Source organism: Corvus hawaiiensis, chromosome 10 (genome assembly GCF_020740725.1).
Source record: "Corvus hawaiiensis isolate bCorHaw1 chromosome 10, bCorHaw1.pri.cur, whole genome shotgun sequence".
In the NCBI taxonomy this organism is placed as follows: domain Eukaryota; kingdom Metazoa; phylum Chordata; class Aves; order Passeriformes; family Corvidae; genus Corvus; species Corvus hawaiiensis.
This window is the reverse complement of record NC_063222.1, coordinates 2,479,196-2,501,152: the sequence shown is the minus strand read 5'-3', so window position 1 is coordinate 2,501,152 and position 21,957 is coordinate 2,479,196. Positions and strand designations below refer to the sequence as shown.

The 21,957-nt window shown below is 47.2% G+C and overlaps 2 protein-coding genes across 21 annotated transcripts in view; both read left to right on the top strand.

Moving 5' to 3' along the window:
* NEU2 (neuraminidase 2) overlaps positions 1 to 3,955 on the top strand; it is a 34,262-nt gene extending 30,307 nt beyond the window's left edge. For 16 of the 17 annotated variants that reach the window (XM_048313838.1, XM_048313839.1, XM_048313840.1 and 13 more), the window contains 2 exons: positions 925 to 1,129; positions 2,847 to 3,955. In XM_048313838.1, the coding sequence (XP_048169795.1) occupies positions 925 to 1,129; positions 2,847 to 3,785 (1,144 nt within the window). In that variant the 3' untranslated portion in view covers positions 3,786 to 3,955. Of the gene's footprint in view, positions 1 to 924; positions 1,245 to 2,846 lie in introns of those variants that run through there. The other variant, XM_048313853.1, reaches the window with a different exon arrangement.
* Positions 1,062 to 21,957, top strand: part of INPP5D (inositol polyphosphate-5-phosphatase D) — a 62,359-nt gene continuing 41,463 nt past the window's right edge. For 2 of the 4 annotated variants that reach the window (XM_048313827.1, XM_048313826.1), the window contains exons 1-5: positions 1,111 to 1,129; positions 4,800 to 4,984; positions 6,460 to 6,591; positions 8,118 to 8,349; positions 13,173 to 13,236. In XM_048313827.1, the coding sequence (XP_048169784.1) occupies positions 8,216 to 8,349; positions 13,173 to 13,236 (198 nt within the window). In that variant the 5' untranslated portion in view covers positions 1,111 to 1,129; positions 4,800 to 4,984; positions 6,460 to 6,591; positions 8,118 to 8,215. Of the gene's footprint in view, positions 1,130 to 4,799; positions 4,985 to 6,459; positions 6,592 to 8,117; positions 8,350 to 13,172; positions 13,237 to 21,957 lie in introns of all 4 variants that reach the window. The other 2 variants (XM_048313824.1, XM_048313825.1) reach the window with 2 other exon arrangements.

The following is a 21,957-nucleotide window of genomic DNA, read 5'->3' as shown; positions in this document are numbered from 1 at the left end:
TTTTTTTTTTTCCTTCTATATTTTTCTCTTTTTTTCTTTCTTATTTTTTCCCCCATCTGCTGCGACATAGTTCCCTCAATCTACTGGTTTTTTTTACTGGGGTGAGTTGGGTCACTAGAGAGGCTTGGTGCAAGAGGACAGAGGGCCAAGTAGATCTGAGGAGAGGAAGAGAGGCTGTGTGGGGCATAGCACAGACCAGTTACACAGAGGCAGCTTCCCTAAATTCTCCTTCATGTTTGCTTTCCTTCATAACATTGCTTTTAAATAATTGTAAAGAGGACAAGGTTTCTGCCTGGTCAGAAGTTCCACCCAAAGTGATGTGACACCATTCAGGCTGTTCTTTGATCTTATGGAAGGAGGGGTGTTCTTTTCCTTTTCTTACTCATGCTCAGTGCTTACCATCCTCAAACTGGGGCACAGCTGGGGCCAGGGATTGCCGCAGTGTGTCATTTATATGGGATTTTAAACTCATATTTGGGAAAGCAGAAGTTCTGTGCCAGGTTTTGCATATAACATCCACAGAGACAGTAATGGTCTTCTGAGGGAAAGTACTACAATGTCTTATTATCAACAGTCTTCTGAATTACAGAGTAAACAAAACAAAAACCCAGCCTGTACATTTAATTAAAAAGACAAAACAAAGCACAGCTTTTTCATTAACTGGATTTGGTGTAGTTACCTTGCAACACTCCAGTCAGACCAACCAGACTGTTCCTGGGGTAAGTTTGGCCTGAGTTCCAGCTACTATGCTATGCATAGGTTCTCTTTGAAAAAGCAGAAGGAAAAGACAAAGCTGAAAGTAGCAGAAAGTATGTTTCAATGGAGGACAGGTCCCACTGAGCAGAGAGAGCAAAAAGCAGTGGAATCTGCCCCATCACACTTTCCTGGGTCAAAATGTAGTGTGCTTTGTCCTCTTCCCTTTAGCACAATGGCTGCATTCCCTGTCTTGGAGCAAGAAACGTTATTCTGGAACAGTTCCTGGAGCTATCGAATTCCAGCCCTGCTCTACCTGCCGCGGTTCAGCATGATCCTGGCCTTTGCTGAGGAACGAGAGGACCTGGTGGATGAACATGCCAAGCTGATAGCCATGCGCAGAGGCATGTATGACCCAGCCACGCAGCACGTTCAGGTACCAGTGCAGGGAGGAAGCAGCAGGCACTGCCCCCTGTTCTGCCCACCTGCCCCAAATGAGTTGAATGTATTTGCCCTCTTGCTGTACGGACAGGACAGCTTCTCCTCCCCAGGTACAGGAGACAAATCTGCCTATAAATAATGCATGTCTTGTTATGACTGCTGGGATTCAACCCTATGGGCAGCTTTTGGGGGGACTAAAGTGGAGTAGATATTCTAGGGGTGGCTTTGACCCCTCATTGCGGAGCTGGGGATGCAGATACAGAGATGGGACAAAAGTCCTGTTGTAGCAGGAAAAATGCGGCAGAGAGGCAGAAATGCCTCAAGGAAGAGGAAGAAATGCCACAAGGACGGGGAGGAGTAAATTAGTGATCAGTGACTATTCTTTTTTTTTTTTTAATTCATCATCTTAGGACTAATTTCTAGTTTAAAAAACAATTGAGAATAGCTAGTCTCCTCATGCAAAAAAAGTGTCTGGTTTGTTGGTGCCAGTGAATTGGCTGCCTTATTAACCTACCAGTTATTATTAAGTTATGCTGCCGGGTGGCTGGGCGTGGTGGAAACTCTAGTTATAATATATTTTTGCATATGCAAAGTCATTAATGTCTTGGGGGAAAAAAAAAGTAATTATATTTTTCTATTCCAAACCTTCATTGGTTGTCTTAGAATATAGGCTCTTAAGAGCTGGAGTCTGTCTAGCAGAAGTAGCCTCTGAGCCCACCTGCAGTGTCATAGCATTCAAGTAACACCTCGTGTGACTCCCTGTAATTCAGTTAGTGGGGGTCAGTTGGTCATAAACTTAGTAATTTGTGTTCACATGCTAGAGTTTCTTAAAATGGAAATATTAAATATTCAATAAACATTAATATTAGTTGGATAGGAAAAGATAAGATACGAACAAAAAGGCTAATCAGCAAATCAGGGTAGAAAAGCTAATTAATAGAATCTTACTGGAAACTACTGCTTTGTTTACCAAGCCAGTAACACTATGTAGTCATAGTTTTCTAATTGCAGTGTTAATGTTAGAAACATGATTGTGTTATGTGCTATTTATTTGAAGAAAACAGGGCTTGGTGGGTAGTTATACCAGCTCTGTGACCTATTTTCCGAGTCAGACAGCTCAGGGTCCAAATCTCCACACCAGAGCCATGCAATCAGCCCTAGCAAGGTGCCTCAGTGTAGGCTGGGATGCCCATTCACATACTGATCAAAGTGGAAGAACAGGAGCCTGAATGAAAAGGAATTTGTTATCATCCAGGATGTTTGAAAAGGCCTTGGGTTTCTCTGTGACCTCCTAAAAAACATTGACACAGCACAGTGTCTGTTCTAGCACACTGACTACTGGGCGTGTCTGTGTGCCATATATATATTTGTGAGGATTTCTGAAAATTCAGCTGCTGTAGCTTTTTAAAGGGTGTCATCAGCCACCAGCTGCATCGAGATACAGAGCTATCAGTTCCTCAGGGAGTAGTAATTGAAAAGGACATAACCCACCTGCCTGGTGAAATGTACATGCTTTCTGTCATCTAAATAATTTTCACTTGCCTTTGGCAATGCCAGATTATTGTCTTCCCATTTCTTGCTCTATCCATTATTCTGTTTCTGTTCTTCCCATGCTCTTCTGTAGCTTTTATCCAGGCATCCTTGCACTATAACGTGGGTCTCTTTGTAACAGTGTGTTCCATTCTTGTCTCCCTTCCCATGGGCCCTGGCAGTGGAATAGGATGGAGACCCTTGTCAGTGCACAGCTGGAAGGCCACCGATCTATGAACCCCTGCCCGGTATACGATGAGGTCTCGGGGAAACTCATCTTGTTCTTCATAGCTGTCCCAGGAAAGATCTCTGAGCAGCATCAGCTGAGGACAAAGATCAACCTGGTGCGTCTCTGCTATGTCACTAGCATGGACCAAGGACGCACCTGGAGCACTGCCCAGGATGTCACCGACAGAACCATCAGGAATGAGTACAAAAACTGGGCCACGTTTGCGGTGGGGCCGGGTCATGGATTACAATTGCGCAATGAGGCCCGGAGCCTCGTGATTCCTGCTTATGCCTATCGTATCTTGGACCCCAAGCAACACCCCACCCCTCATGCCTTCTGCTTCATCAGCTCTGACCACGGGACAACGTGGGAGATGGGGAACTTTGTGGGGGAGGAGAGCGCGGTGGAGTGCCAGGTAGCAGAGCTGCACACCTGTGGCAGAAAGGTCCTTTACTGCAATGCAAGGAGCAGCAGAGGAGCCAGGATCCAGGCTGTCAGCTACAACCACGGGCTGGACTTCGAGGGAGGCCAGCGGGTTGAAATGCTAATAGAACCTCCCTCTGGGTGCCATGGAAGTGTTACTGCCTTTCCACCTCCCCCGGATGCCAAATGTCAAGATAGTTGGTTACTCTATGCTCATCCTACAGACCCAAGGGGTCGAAAAGATTTAGGAATTTACCTCAACAAAAGCCCTTTAAATCCAGCACACTGGACAAAACCCAGCATACTCTTCAAGGGCCTGTGTGCTTATTCAGATCTGCAGTACATGGGTGTTGGGCTCGATGGCTCACCTTTGTTCTCCTGCCTCTTTGAATATGGGACCCATAGACAATGTGAAGAGATAATTTTTGTCATCTTCACCTTGAAGCAAGCCTTTCCCTCAGAACACTGAGTCTCAAGCCCTTCCATCAGTATCAGTCTGAAAAACATCTTTGCTGATGCTTTTCACTGTCATTTCTCGTCCTTCAGCAAAAGAGTTTTTGTACTCCTGCTGCACACACAGTTTGGTGTTGGCTTGTTGTGTCTGTAGATTGTGAAGTCTATTAAACATACCACAACTTATTGTTTTCTATTGCCTGTTCTCCATTTTTGCCTTTCCCTTTGGCTGCCTTTTTACACATCACATGTCCAAAACAAGTGTGAGCTTTGTATAGGGCTTCTCACCTTGAGGTCTCTGATGGACTTCCTCAGGGACATGTGTGCTGACAGTGCAGGGACTGCGAGGGAACAGATGGCAGCAGGGTTATGCGGAGTGGTATTTAGTAAGTTGTGGAGAAAGTTCTAGAGAGGGCACTGGGATTACTACCCTATATCTGCTGTCATCTTCTTCAGGAAACTGCTTTGGCTCTGGTAAGGAGCATTGCTTCTTGCAACCAGTGTAGGAATGCGGGCACCTCTAATTTCCAGTGCTTTCTGTCTCCTTATTTCAGCAAGGCTGTGTGATGCATTGCTCTTGGGATATTCCTTGCCCACTTCTTCAGTGCATTTGGGGCTGCCTTGCTGGGTTCCCAGGCACCCCAGGGAGCTTCTGTCTAACTTAACCTTCTCCTTACTTCATGTGCTGTGTTTCCCTGCTTACTCGCCCATTTGCTTACATGCATTGAGAAGCTGCAGTTTCCCATGTGTAAGGAAACCACAGCCTTGTGTGCTCTGCCTGCTCCCTCTCCCTGGGCAGTGACAGTAGGAGTCATTGAGGACACCAGGACCCTTCGATGTTGGGGGACAGAGCAAGTGGCAAAACCGGCATTTTGCCTATATGGGGACTGCAGGATCAGGACAGGTCTGCAGAGGGAGCTCCCAATTTAGAGTCAGGAGGGGAGGTGCTTGCTGGTCTTTCTAACACAAGTGCCAGTGATCCACATAGCAACTCTCTTACCATTGACTACCCCATGTCTTGTTAATACAGAGTATTATTGGCTTATGAGGCACTATGTCAAACAAATAACATTGCCCCATTTCCAACAAAAAAGCACCAATGTGAGAGGAAGGAGACCTGACCAAGACCAGAGTGGCATAAAACACTCAAGCTGGAAGGCTTTCCAACGTAGACAGATTTTCAGAAGATTTCTGAAGGAGACAGCTCTAGTTTTGGTGAGAGAGACTCTATTCTACTACTGTACATTGTGATTTGAAAGGAGCCATTATACAGTGACTAGACAAGGGACAGACCAGAAACTAAGGGCTGCCAGGGGAGACCCATCAGAGCAGATGGAGCTAGGGAAGTGTTACCCATGCCTCCAGACAAAATTCTGCATGTGAACCAGTCTGTGTTTGTTTCCTGTGTGCTGTATCCTGCGTGTGTGCACATGTTCAATGACTGCAAGGAAAATATATTTGTTTGCCCTCTTGGTGAAGAAAAACACCTGATTTCCAGAGGTCTCTCAGAAGATGTTCCTTTTGGTGAACACTGGCAAGTCCCATAGGATCCTTTGCAGTGTCACTGCTCAGGTCTGCGAGTCTCTGCTTGCACAGTGCTCCTGCCCTTGCCTTTTACTACTGACAGCTTTCATGGGTGGTGGGAAAAGAGGCCCTGACTTTCCTCACCATCCAGATTTGTTTCAGGGCACCTGGATGCTGCAGATACCAAGGGAGTGAAGGGCTCTCATGACCTTCACAGACACACCTGTAACTTGTGAAGCCTTTCCCAAGCAGCAGGGCAGTAACATGCTGGGCTGGAGTAGCAGAGTGGCTCCGGTAGCCAGTACTTTGTGGGTATTACTCACATGCTCTTTAGATGTAGGCCAGAGTCTAAATAACCTTTGTGGCCAATAGCCTGTCACTGATGCCTAATGAGGGAATGGTATATTTAGACTTCAGCAAAGCTAACTGCTGCCCTATAGACCTAACCTCCTCATCAGGTACTATGGAATACTTTAGTTTCATGACATGGAAAGGCATACTTAAGTTTTTATCTGGCCACGCCTGGCAGTTCCCATGCTGATGCAGTGCACAGGCTGAATATAGGTGGGGGGGTTGGGTGACCACTGTACATCTTGAATGATGCCACAGACAGTATTTATTTACTGGTCTGGAGAGGCTTGTGGCTGGACACCCATCTGGTGCAATACTACCTGGACATCTATAGAAAAACCAGTTTAGATAAAGTGTCTATTGTAGTGTCTTGGAGATATTATTCCAAGCTAACAAGTCATTAGGGATCACAGAGCTGTTTATATTGGGCGATTTGGATTCACCTTTTGAACAGCTGCAGCTGAAACTGTGCTTTCTTTTAGGACCAAGAAATACTCACAGGAACCAGCCTGCACATTCAATTGCCACAATCATCACTTATATTTGGATCCCTTCCCCTTGTTTTTGTCTCCAAGTCAAGGAGTAGTGTGTGCCTGGACAAGGGATTTGAAGGAAATAGCAGAAACTTGCTAAAAACCTATGTTGGTGGGGGGGGGGGATAGGAGATAAGTATGCAGCTAATTAGTCTCAGATGTCTAATGAGAGCTTGTACCTGTTACCTGGTGTTAGCGTGCAGAAGATCAGGAGAAGCTCTCCAAACAGTTTCATTCTAACAAAACTCATTTTGTGAGCAGCTCTGTCCACTCTGCATCCAGATACATGTCTGTTGCACGGAGAGCACTGGGAGGTCAAGCAGTGGTTGACATTCAGAGCTGTTCTGCTTCCTGCTGCAGCTGTGCTCCACAGAAGCTACTGGAGGTACCAGAAATCCCAAGGAGTTGGTGCAGGTGAGGTTAGCAGTGCACTGTGACCTGGCAGGGCTGTCAGAGCAGCTGCACGGTGCCTTTGCCATATGCAGATTCTCATTTTTGTTGGGAGAACAGAGTTTGTAACCACTCTGTAGCTTATAACTACTGTCCACTGGCAGAGCCACTTCATGGCATTCAGTGTCTGACTCCATTTAGGCACCTGAATCCATAGGAGTTTGCTAAAGGCCTGTGTGGATGTTGGTGGAGCTGAAGGCCAGGTTCAGCTGAGCTAATTTTGGTGTGCAGACAGCGCTTGCTCTGCGTGGACAGGAAGCCCTGCACAGTGCAGTTCTGCTCGTCTAGCAGGGCCCTGTTCTGGCCACACAGCTTCGGGCTGCTGCTGCCCACAGTTTCATCTCAGTGCAGAGGTTAAACTGGACTCTGCAGACCAAGCCTCTGCATAACTGAAAGCAGCAAGAAGGCTTGCAGGGATGGATACTGGGTTGTGCTGGTTCACTCTCCCTCTCCACACCCACACATTCTAGCCTCCCCCTGTGCAGTGACAGTCTGTTCTCTCCTGCCTTGCTGTCCATGCGGTGTACAGCATAGCACTTCATGCATGGTCTAGGTACTGTGGTTCCAGTGCTTCTCCTGGCTCTGGGAACCATAGGGCTAGCAGGGTTTGTGCCTTTCCTCTGCCTCTGGACTTTGAGTCGCAGCTCAGCTGCTGCTTTCAGGTATAGCTCAAATGTGGATATGCAGAGAGCAGAGTGGTTGGAGGTACAGGATAGGCAACCAAATTTGCCGTGCAGGCAGTGGCCCTGTAGGAATGTCCTGGCATCGCCGACAACATGTCCTGGAGATGCAACACTAAGCATGCCACACAGCATAGCTGAGGGACAGATGTACAGACAAAGAAAAGGGAAGTGAAAGCTCCGGTTCTTCCCTCTCTGACGCAGATTGCCAGACACGGCTTTGCTCTATCCCACCTTTGGGGATTTAGAGTAGGAAAGATCTTTGAGTCCATCTCACAGCAGATGAGAGGGAGCTTTGGTCATAAATCCCCAGCGCGAATCAGCCTTTCAGTCTGCTTCTGTGCATGGAGAAGTAGTAATTTTATTTTTTTGAGTTCTTTGAAGTCCCCTCCTCACACCTAGCTAGATATGAGGACTAGTCAAGGCAGGAATGGGGCAGTCGGTGCTATGTATCCTAATGCATGGTGTGTTACTGATCAGAGGTTTATTTACTCCCCATGGAGACCTGTAGTGGGTAAGGCAGACAGGAAAAAGATGAAAACTCAAAGGATCTGGCAGGAGATCGTAAATAGGATGGCAGGCCACCAAAGCCTGGGGGACTGAATCTGTGAGGGAGCAGAAGAGATCACCAGCTGGGACACAAAGCGGGAGGGAAAGGCAGGGAACATGGGCTTGCTAGTCACTTCAGCTGCAGCATGAAGAGGGAGAATGGGGGCTGCAGGGATATGTCACACTCACTCTCTGAGCTGTTTGAGTTGAGGAAGTTGTCCGTGGCTGAGTTTCCTTTCCCTCTCTGTGCTATTGAAACAGGAAGCTGGTGAGCTGAAGCTGGCTGATCGTTATACACAGACACACAGGCGGCTCTGGCAGCTCCTGTGCTGGCATTCAGGTTTCCTCCAGCTCCAGCAATGGATCAGTGCTGGTACCACGGCAACATCACTCGTTCCAGAGCTGAAGACCTGCTCTCCAAAGTAGGCAAGGATGGCAGCTTCCTTGTGAGGGCCAGTGAGTCAATTGCCTCAGCATATGCGCTCTGCGTGCTGTAAGTACAGCGTTCACCGCGCCCTCAGCCCACACTACTGTCCCTGCTGGGCAGGGGTCACCCTTGCCCCCTCCCCGGCACAGAGGCAAACAGGCGCTGTACTCACCGGGAACGTGCAGCCCTCATCAGAGCATGGCTGGTTTCACCTGACTGGGCCATGGGGTGGGGAAGGGTTAGGGGCCAGGCTGAATAAACCCATAGCTATGTACTGCTTTACTGCTCACGCTGCTCTTGCCCCTGATTCAAAAGGAGAGATGGTCAAAGGCACTGCTGCTGTGCTCTGAAAGAAAATAACTTGAACTTCTGGAGTGTCTTAACAACTTGGGTCAAGTATTTCTCTTTAGTGACCCCAGTCCCAAGCCTGGTATCTCCCAGGCACTTTTCTTGCTCTGGGTCAGTGTATGTTTGAGCTCTCTGCTTGTACCGTGTTGCATTCAGCAAAAGGCTTTAAACAGTTCCTGGAGCTGTGCACAGTATACCCAGCACAGCAGTGATTCCACCTGCATCATTAATGTGGCTCATGGGGTAAACGTTTCATGTGGGAAGCAGGGAGAGAAGTGCTGGCAGCCCTGATCCCCCCATTCTGGGTTAGGTCAGGGAGCAGAGAGCAAGGCCTCCTGCCCTGGGTTTGAGAGGGGCAGGTATTATTCCTGGAGGCAGGAGAGCAGGGGTGAGAGGAGACTGAAGTCACTAGGTAAAATCTGAGACATTTGACCTTGCATTACAGAGAGATCAGACAGTTGCTCCTTGCTTAGGAGAGATCAAGAGAGCCTTTGTGGGACCCTGTCAGATCCTCTTTGCTGCCATTGTGCAGCAGATCAATGAAACTCATTTCATCTTTACCCCACATTACATTACAAGCAGGTTTCTCATTTTCTCAAAGTATATTTCTTGTAGTGGTGAAGCTGGTGCTGCTGTTTATAACTCTGTGCTAACTGCTTTTCTCTGAGGTCAGATTCTGGTGACAGCACCGTAACTGCCCCGGGGGCGTAGATGTTGGCTTGCCAGAGAGTGGTGGCTGGAGTGGGTGTGTTCACAAGGTGCAGAGAGCCTCGGTGCCTGCCTGTTAAGGCACTTGTAACAATACAGGGACGAGTTTTGTCTCTCTGGAGGGAGCAGAGAAAGAAGGACAGGGGCATATGAATAGCCAATACTAGCAGGAGGGAGGAGAGACAATCCTGTAACATGGGCTGAGGGCCGGAGTGGTCAGTCAGGGAACAATTTACTAGAACAGACTGTTGCTTCCATTGAGTGATTTTAGTATTACCCCATTGGTTTGACTTGTAACCAGTATGTACACAAAATATTTTCACTGAGTGATGGTGGGGATTATAGAAAGGGAAGGTGCTGCAAAAATGCCTACTAACATGCATTTGCATAAATTTTTCCATTGTAAATATTTATGCAGCCAGCTTTGAAAGCCTTTTGTGACTTGGGAGACATGGGATGAGGAAATAGAAACAATATAATGACCATGAGTTTCTGAACCGGGAGCCAAAGGTTATGTTCTTAAATCCATTCTGAGGCAGCTAATATGAATGGCTTGATTAAAGAATTGGGGAGCACCCAGCCTTGCCAGCCAAGAACAGCTGGGTCAGAGGTGCGAAGGGCTGGCATTAATTACAGTCTGGGAAATGTCTCACAGACTGCTGTCAAACAATCCAACAAGCTTTCAGCTTATGCTGGTTTGCAGTTAGTTTGTGGAGAAGTGGTGAATAAGTCTTTCCCTCTGAATGTCATCTCCACAAAATGGGCACCTTTGCTGAAGCTAAAAACTTCCTCAGAGATGTATCAGTTTCAGCTGTGCTATTGACTGGAAGGTGTTTGAAGTTTGGGCTCTTCAGTTACTTCTGTTTAAAAAATAGGAGATGATGAATGGGAGAGTGGGGAATTGAAAGGCTGACTGCAAATTGTTTCCACAAAAGAGAATTATGTTGAAAAAGAGAAAGTGTCAACTATGTATAGATATGGAAAACAAAAAAACCATGAAATTTGCTCTGAAAAAGAACTGTCATATTCTACAAAGCTCTAATATTTATTGGGCAGATCAATCAAGATCCAGAAGAAGTATTTATTATTCTAATATCATAGAATGAAATAATGACTTCAATGAAAAGCTGCTTTAGAAAAACAGGGTTTGTATAAATATAGACAAGTAGGGGAGGTGTATTTGCAGGGCCTTTTAAGAGTACCTTGACTCCTTTTCTGAAACTTAGAGCAGCAGCATTTAGACGGTGAAAGGCTGGGGAATGCTCCTCCCCCTGCACTGCTGTCCCCTGCTCTGGTCACATTACCCCATAAAAGGCAAGAAGCAAAACCCTTTTCCTCCTCCTTTCTCTGTGCCTAAATCATTTGATCTGTGAGTTTATTGACAAGAAATAGGCTCTTTTACGCACCTGGAGGGGAATGCCCAAATCCTGAAATCCAAAAGAGCCTGCTTAGTGTTCTCTGCACCTGAACTGGTACCATTCCTCCAGGGGATCTTCTGTTGGCAGTTCATCCATGAATGGCTGCAGGACTAACATCACTTCTAGAGGTGACACTCAAGGACCAGCTGCAGCTTTGGGACCCCTCTAAGAGGACCCTGCCTGTGAGATGCCCTTTCCAACACCATGCCTCTCTCATGGTGCACTTGGCACCAGGCCTAGCACAGCAGCCCTGTTTAGTGCTCCAGACACTCCCAATATGCACATCATCACCTGTGCATAAAAACATACAGCAGGAGAGGAAAGAGAAAATGCCAACCTTGTCACACTGTTTCCTCCTCTGGCTGGTTGAGAGGACAGGGAGATGACAAGTACTTGGAGACTTGTTTAAACTGAGGCTGATGTTTTATGTACCCTCCACATGGACAGCCTGAACAATGGTTGAGCAATTCTGAACTCAACCCAGCTTTTAAGGGGGACCTGGAATGTGGCGATAACTGGGACTGCATAACTAGACAGTCAGGATGCCGAGGAGAGAAAACCTAAGGGTGAAAAATGGAGTAAGAATCGCAGTCTTCTCCATCCACACACACTAAATTAGGGGACTGGCAAGGAGGATTCCTGGTTTTGATCCTAGGAAGTGCTCCTCCCTTCTCCTGTCTCACCCAGCTGCCCTTCTTTCATTGTTCTTATACTGATCTTACTTGTCCTCAGCTTAAACCTCTTCACAAGCATTACGACAGCAGCCTTGTAAAGTCTTTGTGATGGAGCACTTTCTGTGAAGGCCACATGAGGGTCCTCTTGTGAGCAAGAGCAATTGAGCTGCTTCATTTATCAGTTTCATAATCTCCACATACACAAACTGTCTCTCATCAGCTGCATGAGCAATTCTGCTTAGCCCTGTTTGCATATCAGCAGGAGGAAATGGTGTAAGAGAGCTGCATTGACACATAAAAACAAACCCCATACCCTTCCTTGGGGCATATCCTCACCTGGCATCGATTGCCTGGGATTGGTGAAATTAGCAGTGCTGTAGCTGCCCTACAGTTGGGGATCATGTCGGTGACTTCCAGCTCTGTACCAGATGTGTGAGTGAATAGATGCCTGTGAAACGAGCTCTGGAAACAGCTGGAATTCTTTTGTGTCCTTTGCATTAATGCTAATGCCTTTGCATTAATGTTCATGTGGATAAATCCTCCAGACACCCTGGAAAGACTCAGCTATGATCTACGAGGAATTTATTTTCATTTCCAATGTCTCTTTGTGACTCCTCGTGTAACGCTGCCTGAAATCCTGGCAGTCTCCTCTCTCCTGCATGGAGTGATTCTGAAAGGCATATGATGAATAGACTCACATCAGAACTCTAAGAGAGATTAGGATGTTTATTGATTTGCCTGATCTCCTCAGCTGGGAGGCTGACCTCAGCCCACATTTTGTGACAATTCCACAGGTAGTGCAGTGTTTCTGTTACAATAAAGGAAGTGTGGATTCTGTTCTTCCTTTTGAGAAGGAAGGGGTTGAACCAGCACCTTTTGCTGGCTCAAAGCGATATTGTATCTTTTAAGTGCTTTGCAGATGACTTAAAAGATTTGATCAATCTGTTGTTGTGAGAAAGGTAAAAATATATTTTATAGTCAATACTTCTTGGGTGAGCTGCACAAAGCTCAGCAGCTGCTGAGGAAGGTCAAGCTTACAGCACTGTTCAGGCTTCCCTTGGGCTCCCGTGCATTGATGTGACCCTCCACTGGGCACAAGACTCCTCCATCCCCCCTTAAATAAGAATCTAATTGAATTTAGCTGGGACAAAATACTTGTTGTGAGTGCTCTACAGATGCACATGTACAGTGTGCATCCACACCAGGATGGTGAGATGGGTTTTCATTTTAGGATTTGTAGATAAAAATGTGCCTGGCAATCAGCTGTTGTACTGTGATTTAGCTGAAATATATGATTTGCTTTTTCCAATACAAGTCAATGCACTGGCCCTTCAGTTTACTCATTTATTGCTGATTTTGGCCCTTTGCCTTTCGGATTTCTGCTTTTTCATCCCTTCCTGAGACGCCCGCTCTACTGACAGCTAGAGCTACTTGGTGTTTTCTCTCTTTCCGGCCAGAAGAAGAGTGGAATAACTCCCTCTGAGCTAATGCTGATATCACTTTCTGCAGTGACATCTGCAAGCAGATGTTCCTGTTTCAGTGACCAGGAACACTTCAGGTTTGTGTTAGTCCACAGACTCCAGGGAAAGAAAGAAAGAAAGAAAGAAATGTTTAAAACCCTTGTGCATGAAGCAATCTATGTGTCTCAGGATTTTCCAACGTCTTTTCTCATGGGGAGGAATGCCATAGTGAGATTCCTTTCTGGGCATGGTCTAACCACATCACCTGTGGTCTGTTCCAGGTACCGGAATTGCGTTTATACCTACCGAATTCTGCCTGATAAAGAAAATAAGCTGATTGTCCAGGTAAGCCATCTCTGTACTATTTGGTCCCACAAAAATGTACTTGAGAACTGCTGGTTTTCAAAGTAATTCTAACACCAACAGAAAAAGGATATAAGGAATTAAACTAATGTCAGGCCAGCACAGTGCTGGTCTCCAGGCCACTGCTGTGGAGATTTCAGTGTCCGGTCTGGTCCATAGCTGTGGCCATTGGCACACTCCTTAACACACATGCCTTCAATTCAGTGGCACAGCCAGGTTTTATGTAAGTGAGAAGCTCAGCACATGGAATTACTTTTCCTTTGAAGCCAGCTTCTTGTCAATACATCATGGATCTCTTAAATCCAAAACTGCAGCACAGTTGCCTACACCCAGAGAATGTAAATTGAGTTCTCATCTCAGGACCCAGAAAGTACCAAGACTGAGAGCAGGAGTTTCAGATGTTCTGTTTATTCCTATTTTGATTTAGGAGCCTAAATGAGCCACTTCCCCTTCCTGTGCCACCCTCTCAGCCCACTTTTTTCTAAAATATAAATCATGAAACTTGGGGTGGGGAGGCAGGCATGGTCTCCTACAGCCCCAAGAACTGGGCATGTGTTTACTGGGCAACAGTGGGGGCTGCAGCCAACTCATGCTCTTGGCACAGTCAGTGCTGCATGGGCATTCCCTGCTAAATGGAATGGAAATGCCCATGCCACCCAGTCTGCCTTGCTATTCAGAGTGGGTCTACAATCATTCCTTCCCATTTCAGATGACAACTAGCTTCCCACACTAGAAATCAGATTTCTACCAGCTTCATGAGCAGCTTACACGTCTCCCATGCACCATGTTATTTGTGTATTTCCTCATGTGCTTTGGAGTTACCAGTGTTTCTTTGAGATCTGCACTAAGAGGCAGCATATCTGAAACAAGAGTCCTGAGTTAGTGAGAACAGCTAAGTGCTGGCAGCTTGCTTTCAGCTGTGGGTGTTGGTAAGAATGGTGGATTGTGTGTCCTGGGTGCACACATCCAGCTTGGCTCCTTCAAGATCCTCTTTTGGGTAGCTCGGGCTGTTTTCAAGAGCTCCACTCAGGTGCAGCTCTGCACAGACACAGCTGTATTGCCACCAAGGCTAATTCCAAGCTCTTGGTGCTGTACTCCAGAGGACTGTGTGCCCAGAGCCAGCCACCATGGCCCTGTCGTCCTTGACAGCTGGATTGCCCAGAGCCATTGAGAGTCCTCTGCCTCACTTGCACTTCTGTTTCTGAGGAGGAACTGCCAGCAGGAGTCCATGATGGACTTGATCTGGGTCTGTAGTGTTACTATGGCACGTCACCAGAGTTCATCCCTCTTCCTGGAGCACTGAGTGACACTGTGCAGAGGAACCTGTGCAGGCTCAGCCGGGTGCAAGCCTAGGACCAATAACTTGCTGTTCCACCTGGCTCCACACACTGTGCTGCAGGCTCTTTGTAGTGATACTTGATATCCCCCCATCTTCTGATATATCCCAACCATTCTGTCCTAAAGAGTGTGTTTTGGTGCATTATGCTGGTGTGATGATGAGGTGGTGGTAAGAGCCCAGAGGGTGATATGGTGTTTATCATTTTTGTCAGTACCCAGATCAGCTGCAGAGATCAGGGTCTCACTGTGCCAGAGAGCTCACAGATGAAGCCCCACAGGCAGGGACAGTGCTGGGGGATACCTGAAGCCCAGGCAATGGGCACAACTATGTATGTCCCACACCAGCTCTGTGGCAGGGCTGGCATGGGACCCCGGCACTGCTAATGGTGTCCTTGCTCTCTGCACTGGCAGCAGTATGATGAATGGAACTTGTGGAACCCTAATTCTGAATAACTTTGGGGTATTAGTTTGACAGCTGCTTTGTCTTTTGCAAAACAAGCGCAGAAATGATCCTATGTTGGGTTTTCCCCTGTGAGAGAGGAAGAAAGGCAGGCCAGAGGGTATCTGCAAAGGCAGCCAAACAGCCCCACACTTTGTCCCTCCGTGCCCTGCCCTGTCCCCTCCTCATCTCTCAGCTGCCCCGCTGGCAGATGGTGTGAGCAGCCTGTTCTAGCAGGACACAGATGCTATGAGTGACAGGAGAGTTTGAAACCTGAGCAGAGAGCAATGTGCCTGTGTGCACCAACTCTCCAGAGAGTGCTGGGCCACAGGCTGCTTCCAGCACCTGCCAGTGAAGGTCTGTGCAGAGAGTTCTGTGTGTTACAGCCCAGGAAGATGCAAGTTGCACTTCCCTGTTTGTACTGGATCCGTGATTGTTTCTGCCGTGACAAAGGGCCTGTTTTCATGTACAACTCTTGTCTGCAGATCAGAGCACTGCAGCCATAAGAAATCTGTGTTTCTCTCTGGTGTAAAAATGGGCAGCTCTCATGCTGGATCAAGGTTTATGAACAAGCAATTTTTAAGGTTTGCTTGGGCCCCATGTTGTGATTGCGAGGGATTTCTCTTGTTCCTGTGTCATGGAATGCAGAGGGGCTGTGGCGGAATACCTTTGTGAGCTGGGTTGCCAGGAGCTGTAGGTTGAATATCAGGAGGAGGCTAAATAAAGTGTGTTGTTAACTCATGTTTTGAAGACACAACACCTCCTGCTTTGTGCTGCCTTATTCCAGTTCTGTGGGAGAGGCAGAAGAAGGGGGCTGGCTTCTTCTGGCAAGAGAAAGATGCAGTGAGAGTTGTAATTCAGGCTCAGAGGAAAAACAGTCCTGTGTGCTTGGCTGCTGCTCTTGGTACAGTGTTCCAGCTGGGCCAGACTTTTTTTTTGGTTGCTTGTCTATTGATTTTTGGATAAAACAAAAACTACTTCATGTGTATTAAAAGATCTGATTTTTGAAAAGATTTCTTCTTTGCAAGGATGTAAAAGCTGTTGAATAGGATGGAATGCTGACATTTTTTTTAAAATTCCATTAAAAAAGGAAAGGGTCTACTAATCCTATGGAACTAGATCAGGTGATAAATTAATACAGCAGTCAGTAGATGCTTCTCATTTCTGGGTTTATAAAAATGATATAGGAAAGATTCAATACCCAATCCTGAGATTAGCCTGTATTAGTTACAATATGAGCCCTGATTGTCAATGTGACCTTTTTTTTTATCCTGCACAGTGCTTCTTCCTGAAAAAAGGGCTGTCTTCCTGCCCAGATCTGGGCTGTTGTCTGTCAAGAATTTTTCTTGATGACAGCAGGTTCAGAAGATCTGTCATATCCCAGCTACATACACAGCACATGTGATATGACAGCTCTCCCTCTGCCACTCTATGGAGTTTTTTCACCCTTAAAGCTGCAAGTTGCATCACTTTTTTGTTAAGTCTTGGAGAGTACATTTCATTTTTCTCTTTTTAATTAGAGCCTGGTCCCACCCTAGTGGAATGATAGTGTCATTATTTTTGCATGGTTAAATTAACTGTTCAAGAACAGGTGGCAGAAAGGGCGGTACACATTTTTGCATGCAAAGGTGCACTTTTGCATTCAGGCTGAAGAAAAAAATATTTGCATATGTCCTTCCAGCGTTTTGTGGCATGGCATGCCATTGGGATTCTACATCTGCAGCAGCTCTGCAGCAGTTAGCATGGTTGGGAATCTCTCTTGCCTGCCATATCTGGAATTCATCTGGTGTCCTCCCATACTGAACTGTAGAGGTCACTGTCACAGGCTGTTTTCTTTAAACACAAATAGAATTTTTGCCTTTCTTTTCTGGTGAATTTTCTCCTTTCATTACTTGAGACTTCAGAATATATGTGAAGAAAGCATGGCTTGGATGAATCAAACTTGCATCCTGCTGATGAAAACATATTTAAGGAAGGAGGGTAGGGGTAATGAAAACCCCTTGAAACACAGGATCTGTAACAGCAAGTGGAGATCTTTAGGCTGAGAACAATTAGTCATCAAGATATCTCTGCCAGTCTGCAGACTCTTGCTGTAGTAAGAGAGAACAGGAAGAGAGAAAAAAACACAGTTACACAGAGATCCAGGAGCAGGAGCAGGGGCAGGAGGCTGGAAAAAACTGCCCCTGAGTGAGCTCAGCTGCTGCCTGCCTGTGGGCAAGTCACAGCTGGGGTGCTTCACTTCCTTCTCTGTGAGAACAAATATGATTTTCCCTTGCTCCAGCGGGGAGACATAATTAATGTGTAGTTACTGAGTGCTTGGGGATTAGCTGAATGTAATCATGTTTGTGCAAAGAGGGGTGAAGCAGCAAAGGAGTCCTTGGACATCACAGGATCAAACTAAGCACCGGAGACAAACTAAAGACACTAAAAAATTGTCTTTTTAAACTAGGCATCTATGGTCAGTTCTTGCCATCCAGATTCACAGAAGATACAACTTTCCTGTGCTGTCACTGAAAGCATCTCATTTATTCAACTGGCTGGTTGAATGGTCAGTATGACCCTCATTACTGGCCTCTCTGCATTCCTTATGACCTTAACATCCCCTCAACAAATGGGGAACTTGGCCCAGTCAAGGATTGGGTTACCAAAAATAATTTTAAATATCTGTCCCTGGCTGACCTTAGCAGGATCAGAGGATCTGTGTGATACATCAGTATTCATCCCCCCTCATTTTGGACATGCACTCAAAGCTGTCACGTAGTCAAAGCTGAGTTGTATCTGCAGTCAGCAGGAAAGAAATCAGTTTCTCATCTGGGTGGGCTCATCTGTCCTTGGCAGGTCCTGTCTCTGTTGCCTAAAGATAACCCCCTTAAACTGCCAAATTTGGCAGGCTGCAGTCGGGTGAGGATATTCCCAGTACAACTGACTCTTATTCCATGTGACAAGGCTCTGAGGTCAAGGGCTGCTGTTGAAAACCTGTGATACTGCCCTTGCCTAATGCTTTACCCTCTATTGCCTTTATATACTTCACCTTCAAAGGGTCACTGCCAAGAGTATAACCTGCCTCATGAGTGAGGATGCTTGAAAGAGGTGCTGAGAAGGAACAAGACACTGGCCTTGGCGGGTCAGTGAATATGGATTGGAACAGGGTAGTGTGGACTTTGATGTCTCTTGATTTCTGGTGCATCTCAAACAGGAATTCACATCTCATGTTAGCTGCTGATGCAGTGAAATCAATAATTTCTCAGGGGCAGCTAGATTGTATCTTACGTTCTGCTTGTAGTCTGCCAGATAACACTTCATAGGTAATTTGTAGGATCAAGCACTGGCCTCGTGCCACTGTGTGTGAAGGCTGGGGGAGATATCCTGATGGACAGATGGCAACACTGCACAAACAGGGCTGGCACCAAAGATGTCCTTTGTAAAAGCCACTGAGAGAGTGAACCTAGTAGTTACAGGAGCAGCTTTGGCTTGTGGATAAAGGTAGAGTCTCCTTAAGAAACTGGGACACCTGCAAAGCAGCCTTTTGGTAGCTGGTGCAACCTCACCTTGAGCCCTGTGGGCAGTTTCAGGTACCACAATATAAAAAAGACATGAAACTATTGGAGAGTGCCCAGAGGAGGCCATGAAGATGGTGAAGGGTCTGGAGGGGCCATATGAGGTGTGGCTGAGGGCACTTGGTTTGTTCGGCTGGAGCAGAGGAGACTGCGAGGAGCCTCATTGCCATTATGACTTCCTTGTGAGGGGAAGAGCAGGGGCAGGTACTGACCTCTTCACTCTGGTGACCAGTGGCAGGGCCCGAGGGAATGGCTGGAGCTGTGTTAGGGGAGGGTTGGGTTGGATATCAGGCAGAGGTTCTTCCCCCAGAGGGTGGTGGGGCACTGAACAGGCTCCCCAGGGAATGGTCATGGCTCCAAGGCTGCCAGAGCTCCAGGAGTGTTTGGACAATGCTCCCAGGCACAGGGTGGGGTGTCTGTGCAGGGCCAGGAGTTGGACTTGATGATCCTGTGAGTCCCTTCCAGCTCGGCATATTCCATGGTTCTCTGGTTCTATAATCGTGTGCTGTCGCCTGTGCTGTGTGGCAGAGTCTGGCCTCAGCCTGAGGAAGACGCAGCCTCACGGTGCTTTCCTGTGGGCGTGACCTGGTTGCTTGACCAGGTTTGGTTTTTTTCTTGTGTTACCCTCAAGTCTGCTCTTCCATTCATGCTGCCAGCTGAGCTCTTGCTTCAGGTCAGGTCCTGTCTTGAAATGTTGTGGGCTGCTAAGGATAGAGGCTCCAGCCACCCACAGTGCCTTAAATGCTACTTATATCTTTTGTCTGCCCCAGAGGAGAGGGAAGAAATAGAGCTTGCCTGGAGCAGAAGTAGGAACCACTTTATATTTTTGAGCAAAATGGAAATTTTTTTTTTTTTAAAAATCGCTTTCATGTGAAATGTTTCATTTTGATTTTCAACTTTTCAGAAGTGATCAGTGTTACCAGGATGTTGAAGAAAAGCGTTGTTTCGGATGGAAAAACTGGATCACCCTTTTGAAAAAGTCCAGATAAGCAATTTTGAACTTGTCACCTGTCTTCATTTGAAAAACAGGTGTCTGCCAAAGAAGGCAGGAACCTCCCTTGGAATGGAAAATTTGACCCCCCCAAATTATTATAACTTTGGAATTAAGGGGCTTTCAGGCAAAGATATGGGAAAAGGAATAACAGCTCTTTATGAATATACATATATATATATATATATATAAACCAAGCCAGCCCAACACCACGGGCAGCCCCAGCGCGCAGCAGCAGAGCCCAGCGCCGCCGCTCCCGGCCGCAGGCGCTTTCCCCTCGCTGCAGCTCCGCTCGCGGCCGCCAGGGGCGCTGGTGGCTCCCGGCCGGGCGGGGCGGCTGCGGGGATTCCCCGCGCCGGCAGGGGGCGCTGTGCCGCGAGCTCGGCCGCCTGTCCCCTCACAGGGTAATGGCGGCTCGGCCGGCGGGAGGGATGGAAAAGGGATGGAAAAGGGGCTTCCTTTACCAACCCCCGGGGCAGCCGGACCCGGTGCGAAATGGGCTGCAGCAGGAACCTTGGAGCGGTGGCTGGAACGGCAGAGATGAGCAGGCCCCCAGGGGCAGCGAATTGAAGTGTAGCACTAAGCCCCAAGCAGTGGCAGAGGCAGAAGCAGCGGAAGGTCCTGGCAGGCGCTGGGTGTCGGGCTAAAGTGTAGCAAAAAACCCAAAGCAGCAGCAGAAAACAGCCGGGGCTGTGCAGCGGCAGTTGAGCTCCCGAAAGCAGCTGGGAGATGCTCCCTCGGAGTGGGGAGGTGTTTTCCCCTGAGGCACCTGAGTAGATGGTGAGGGTCCTTCCCAGTGAGATCGGGTGTTGCAAAGGTCCCAGTTCAACAGCCGCTCTTATGAGCAGACGCTCACCCACGGTAAGGAAGAAGCAGTAAAGGATGGAATTCCGTGGTGGCAGCAAATTCTCCCCACAGCAACAGCAGCACCATCTGCCCTCTGGTCCCGAGACCAAGAGAGAGCGAGGAGCTGAACTCAACCCCTCACCCCCAGCCAAAATCTCGCAGTATCTCTGCACTTCCAAAGAGAAACCCCCTGAGCTAAGAGACTGCAGCCAGCTGCACTCTTCGTCCTCCTCCTTGGCTACATCTTTTATCTCTCTTAAGTATCTTCATTATCATTTCTTAGGCAACAAATGGGGGAAAATTCCCTGAGAGAAAGAAAAAAATAAAAGGAAAAATCCTAACCTCCAACATCACCTTTTTTTTATAGGGGGAACGGGTGTTGAACAAAGACTGTGCCTTCCATAGCACATGCTCCAAGCTCCTTCATTTTTTTAATAACTTTTTTTTTTGCTTTGAGCAAAACTGTTTGGCCAACTCCAGAGTCTTTTGGATTACCTTGTGAGAAGGGATCACGAAAAGCTGCCTTCTTCTCATGCTGTATAAAAGACTGTATTACAGTAAGGAAAACATTAGTGTTTTTAAACTTACAGCCTGTGTTTTTCTTTCCTCTTCCCCTCCCTGGGCTGTCCTAGCTACTACCCAGCTCTTTGACAGAAGGCAGCGGTGTGTGTGCATCTTCCTGCTCCCCGCTCCGTGGGGAAACATGGGAAATGTTCATTTTGCAGTTGTAGAGCCAAATCATCGTTCCTGTGTGCATGAGCACTCCTTGCATTTGTGCTGAAATCCACTATTTTTAAAAACTTCTTACATTTATACTTACTACCTGTTGCAAAGGGAGGGCCTGACCCTTTTTTCTTGTGGGTTTTGCTGACTTCGGTGAAAATGACAGATACCCTGGCAGCACTGTTTTACAGTGAGTGATCATATAGCTTTTTTTTTTTCTGGTAATTTTCTCCTAGTCCGACATGGGGTTTTGTGCAACAGGAAACAAATGGTGCTATGTGAGCAGTTAGAAAGCAGGCCAGCAGCTGTGACTCACTGTGCCAACTGACACTAAATGCAGATCACCAGTGTGCTCTGCGGCTCCCAGCACATAGGAGAAGCCCTGAATACTGTATAGCGTTTTCTGCTGAAACCTCACTCCCCAGTGCACTTCTAGAAACACATTTTTTTGGAATCATCTTGATTTATACACTGTATACAGGTTGACTAAATATGCCAGAACAAACAAAATTCTGTCTACTGGGGTGAGCAAGATGTACAAGGCGAGGGCCGCCTGTCACGTCACTGTTGGCAGGATTGTGCCTGCCCCTGAGCAAGATTTGTTCTGGCTTGTGGTTATGAGTCCTGCAGGGTGGAGCTGGGGCAGAGGCCCCATCCGGTCTGCAAACCCACTCTGGAGCACAGGCTGCTGTCCTGCCAGCAGCAGCTGGTAAGAGCTATGAGTTCAGCTCAGTTCCTGCATTCCTGGTGTCACTGCTGCTGTCACCAACGCCAGAGACACTGTCTGCCTGTGCCATATGCAGTACCAA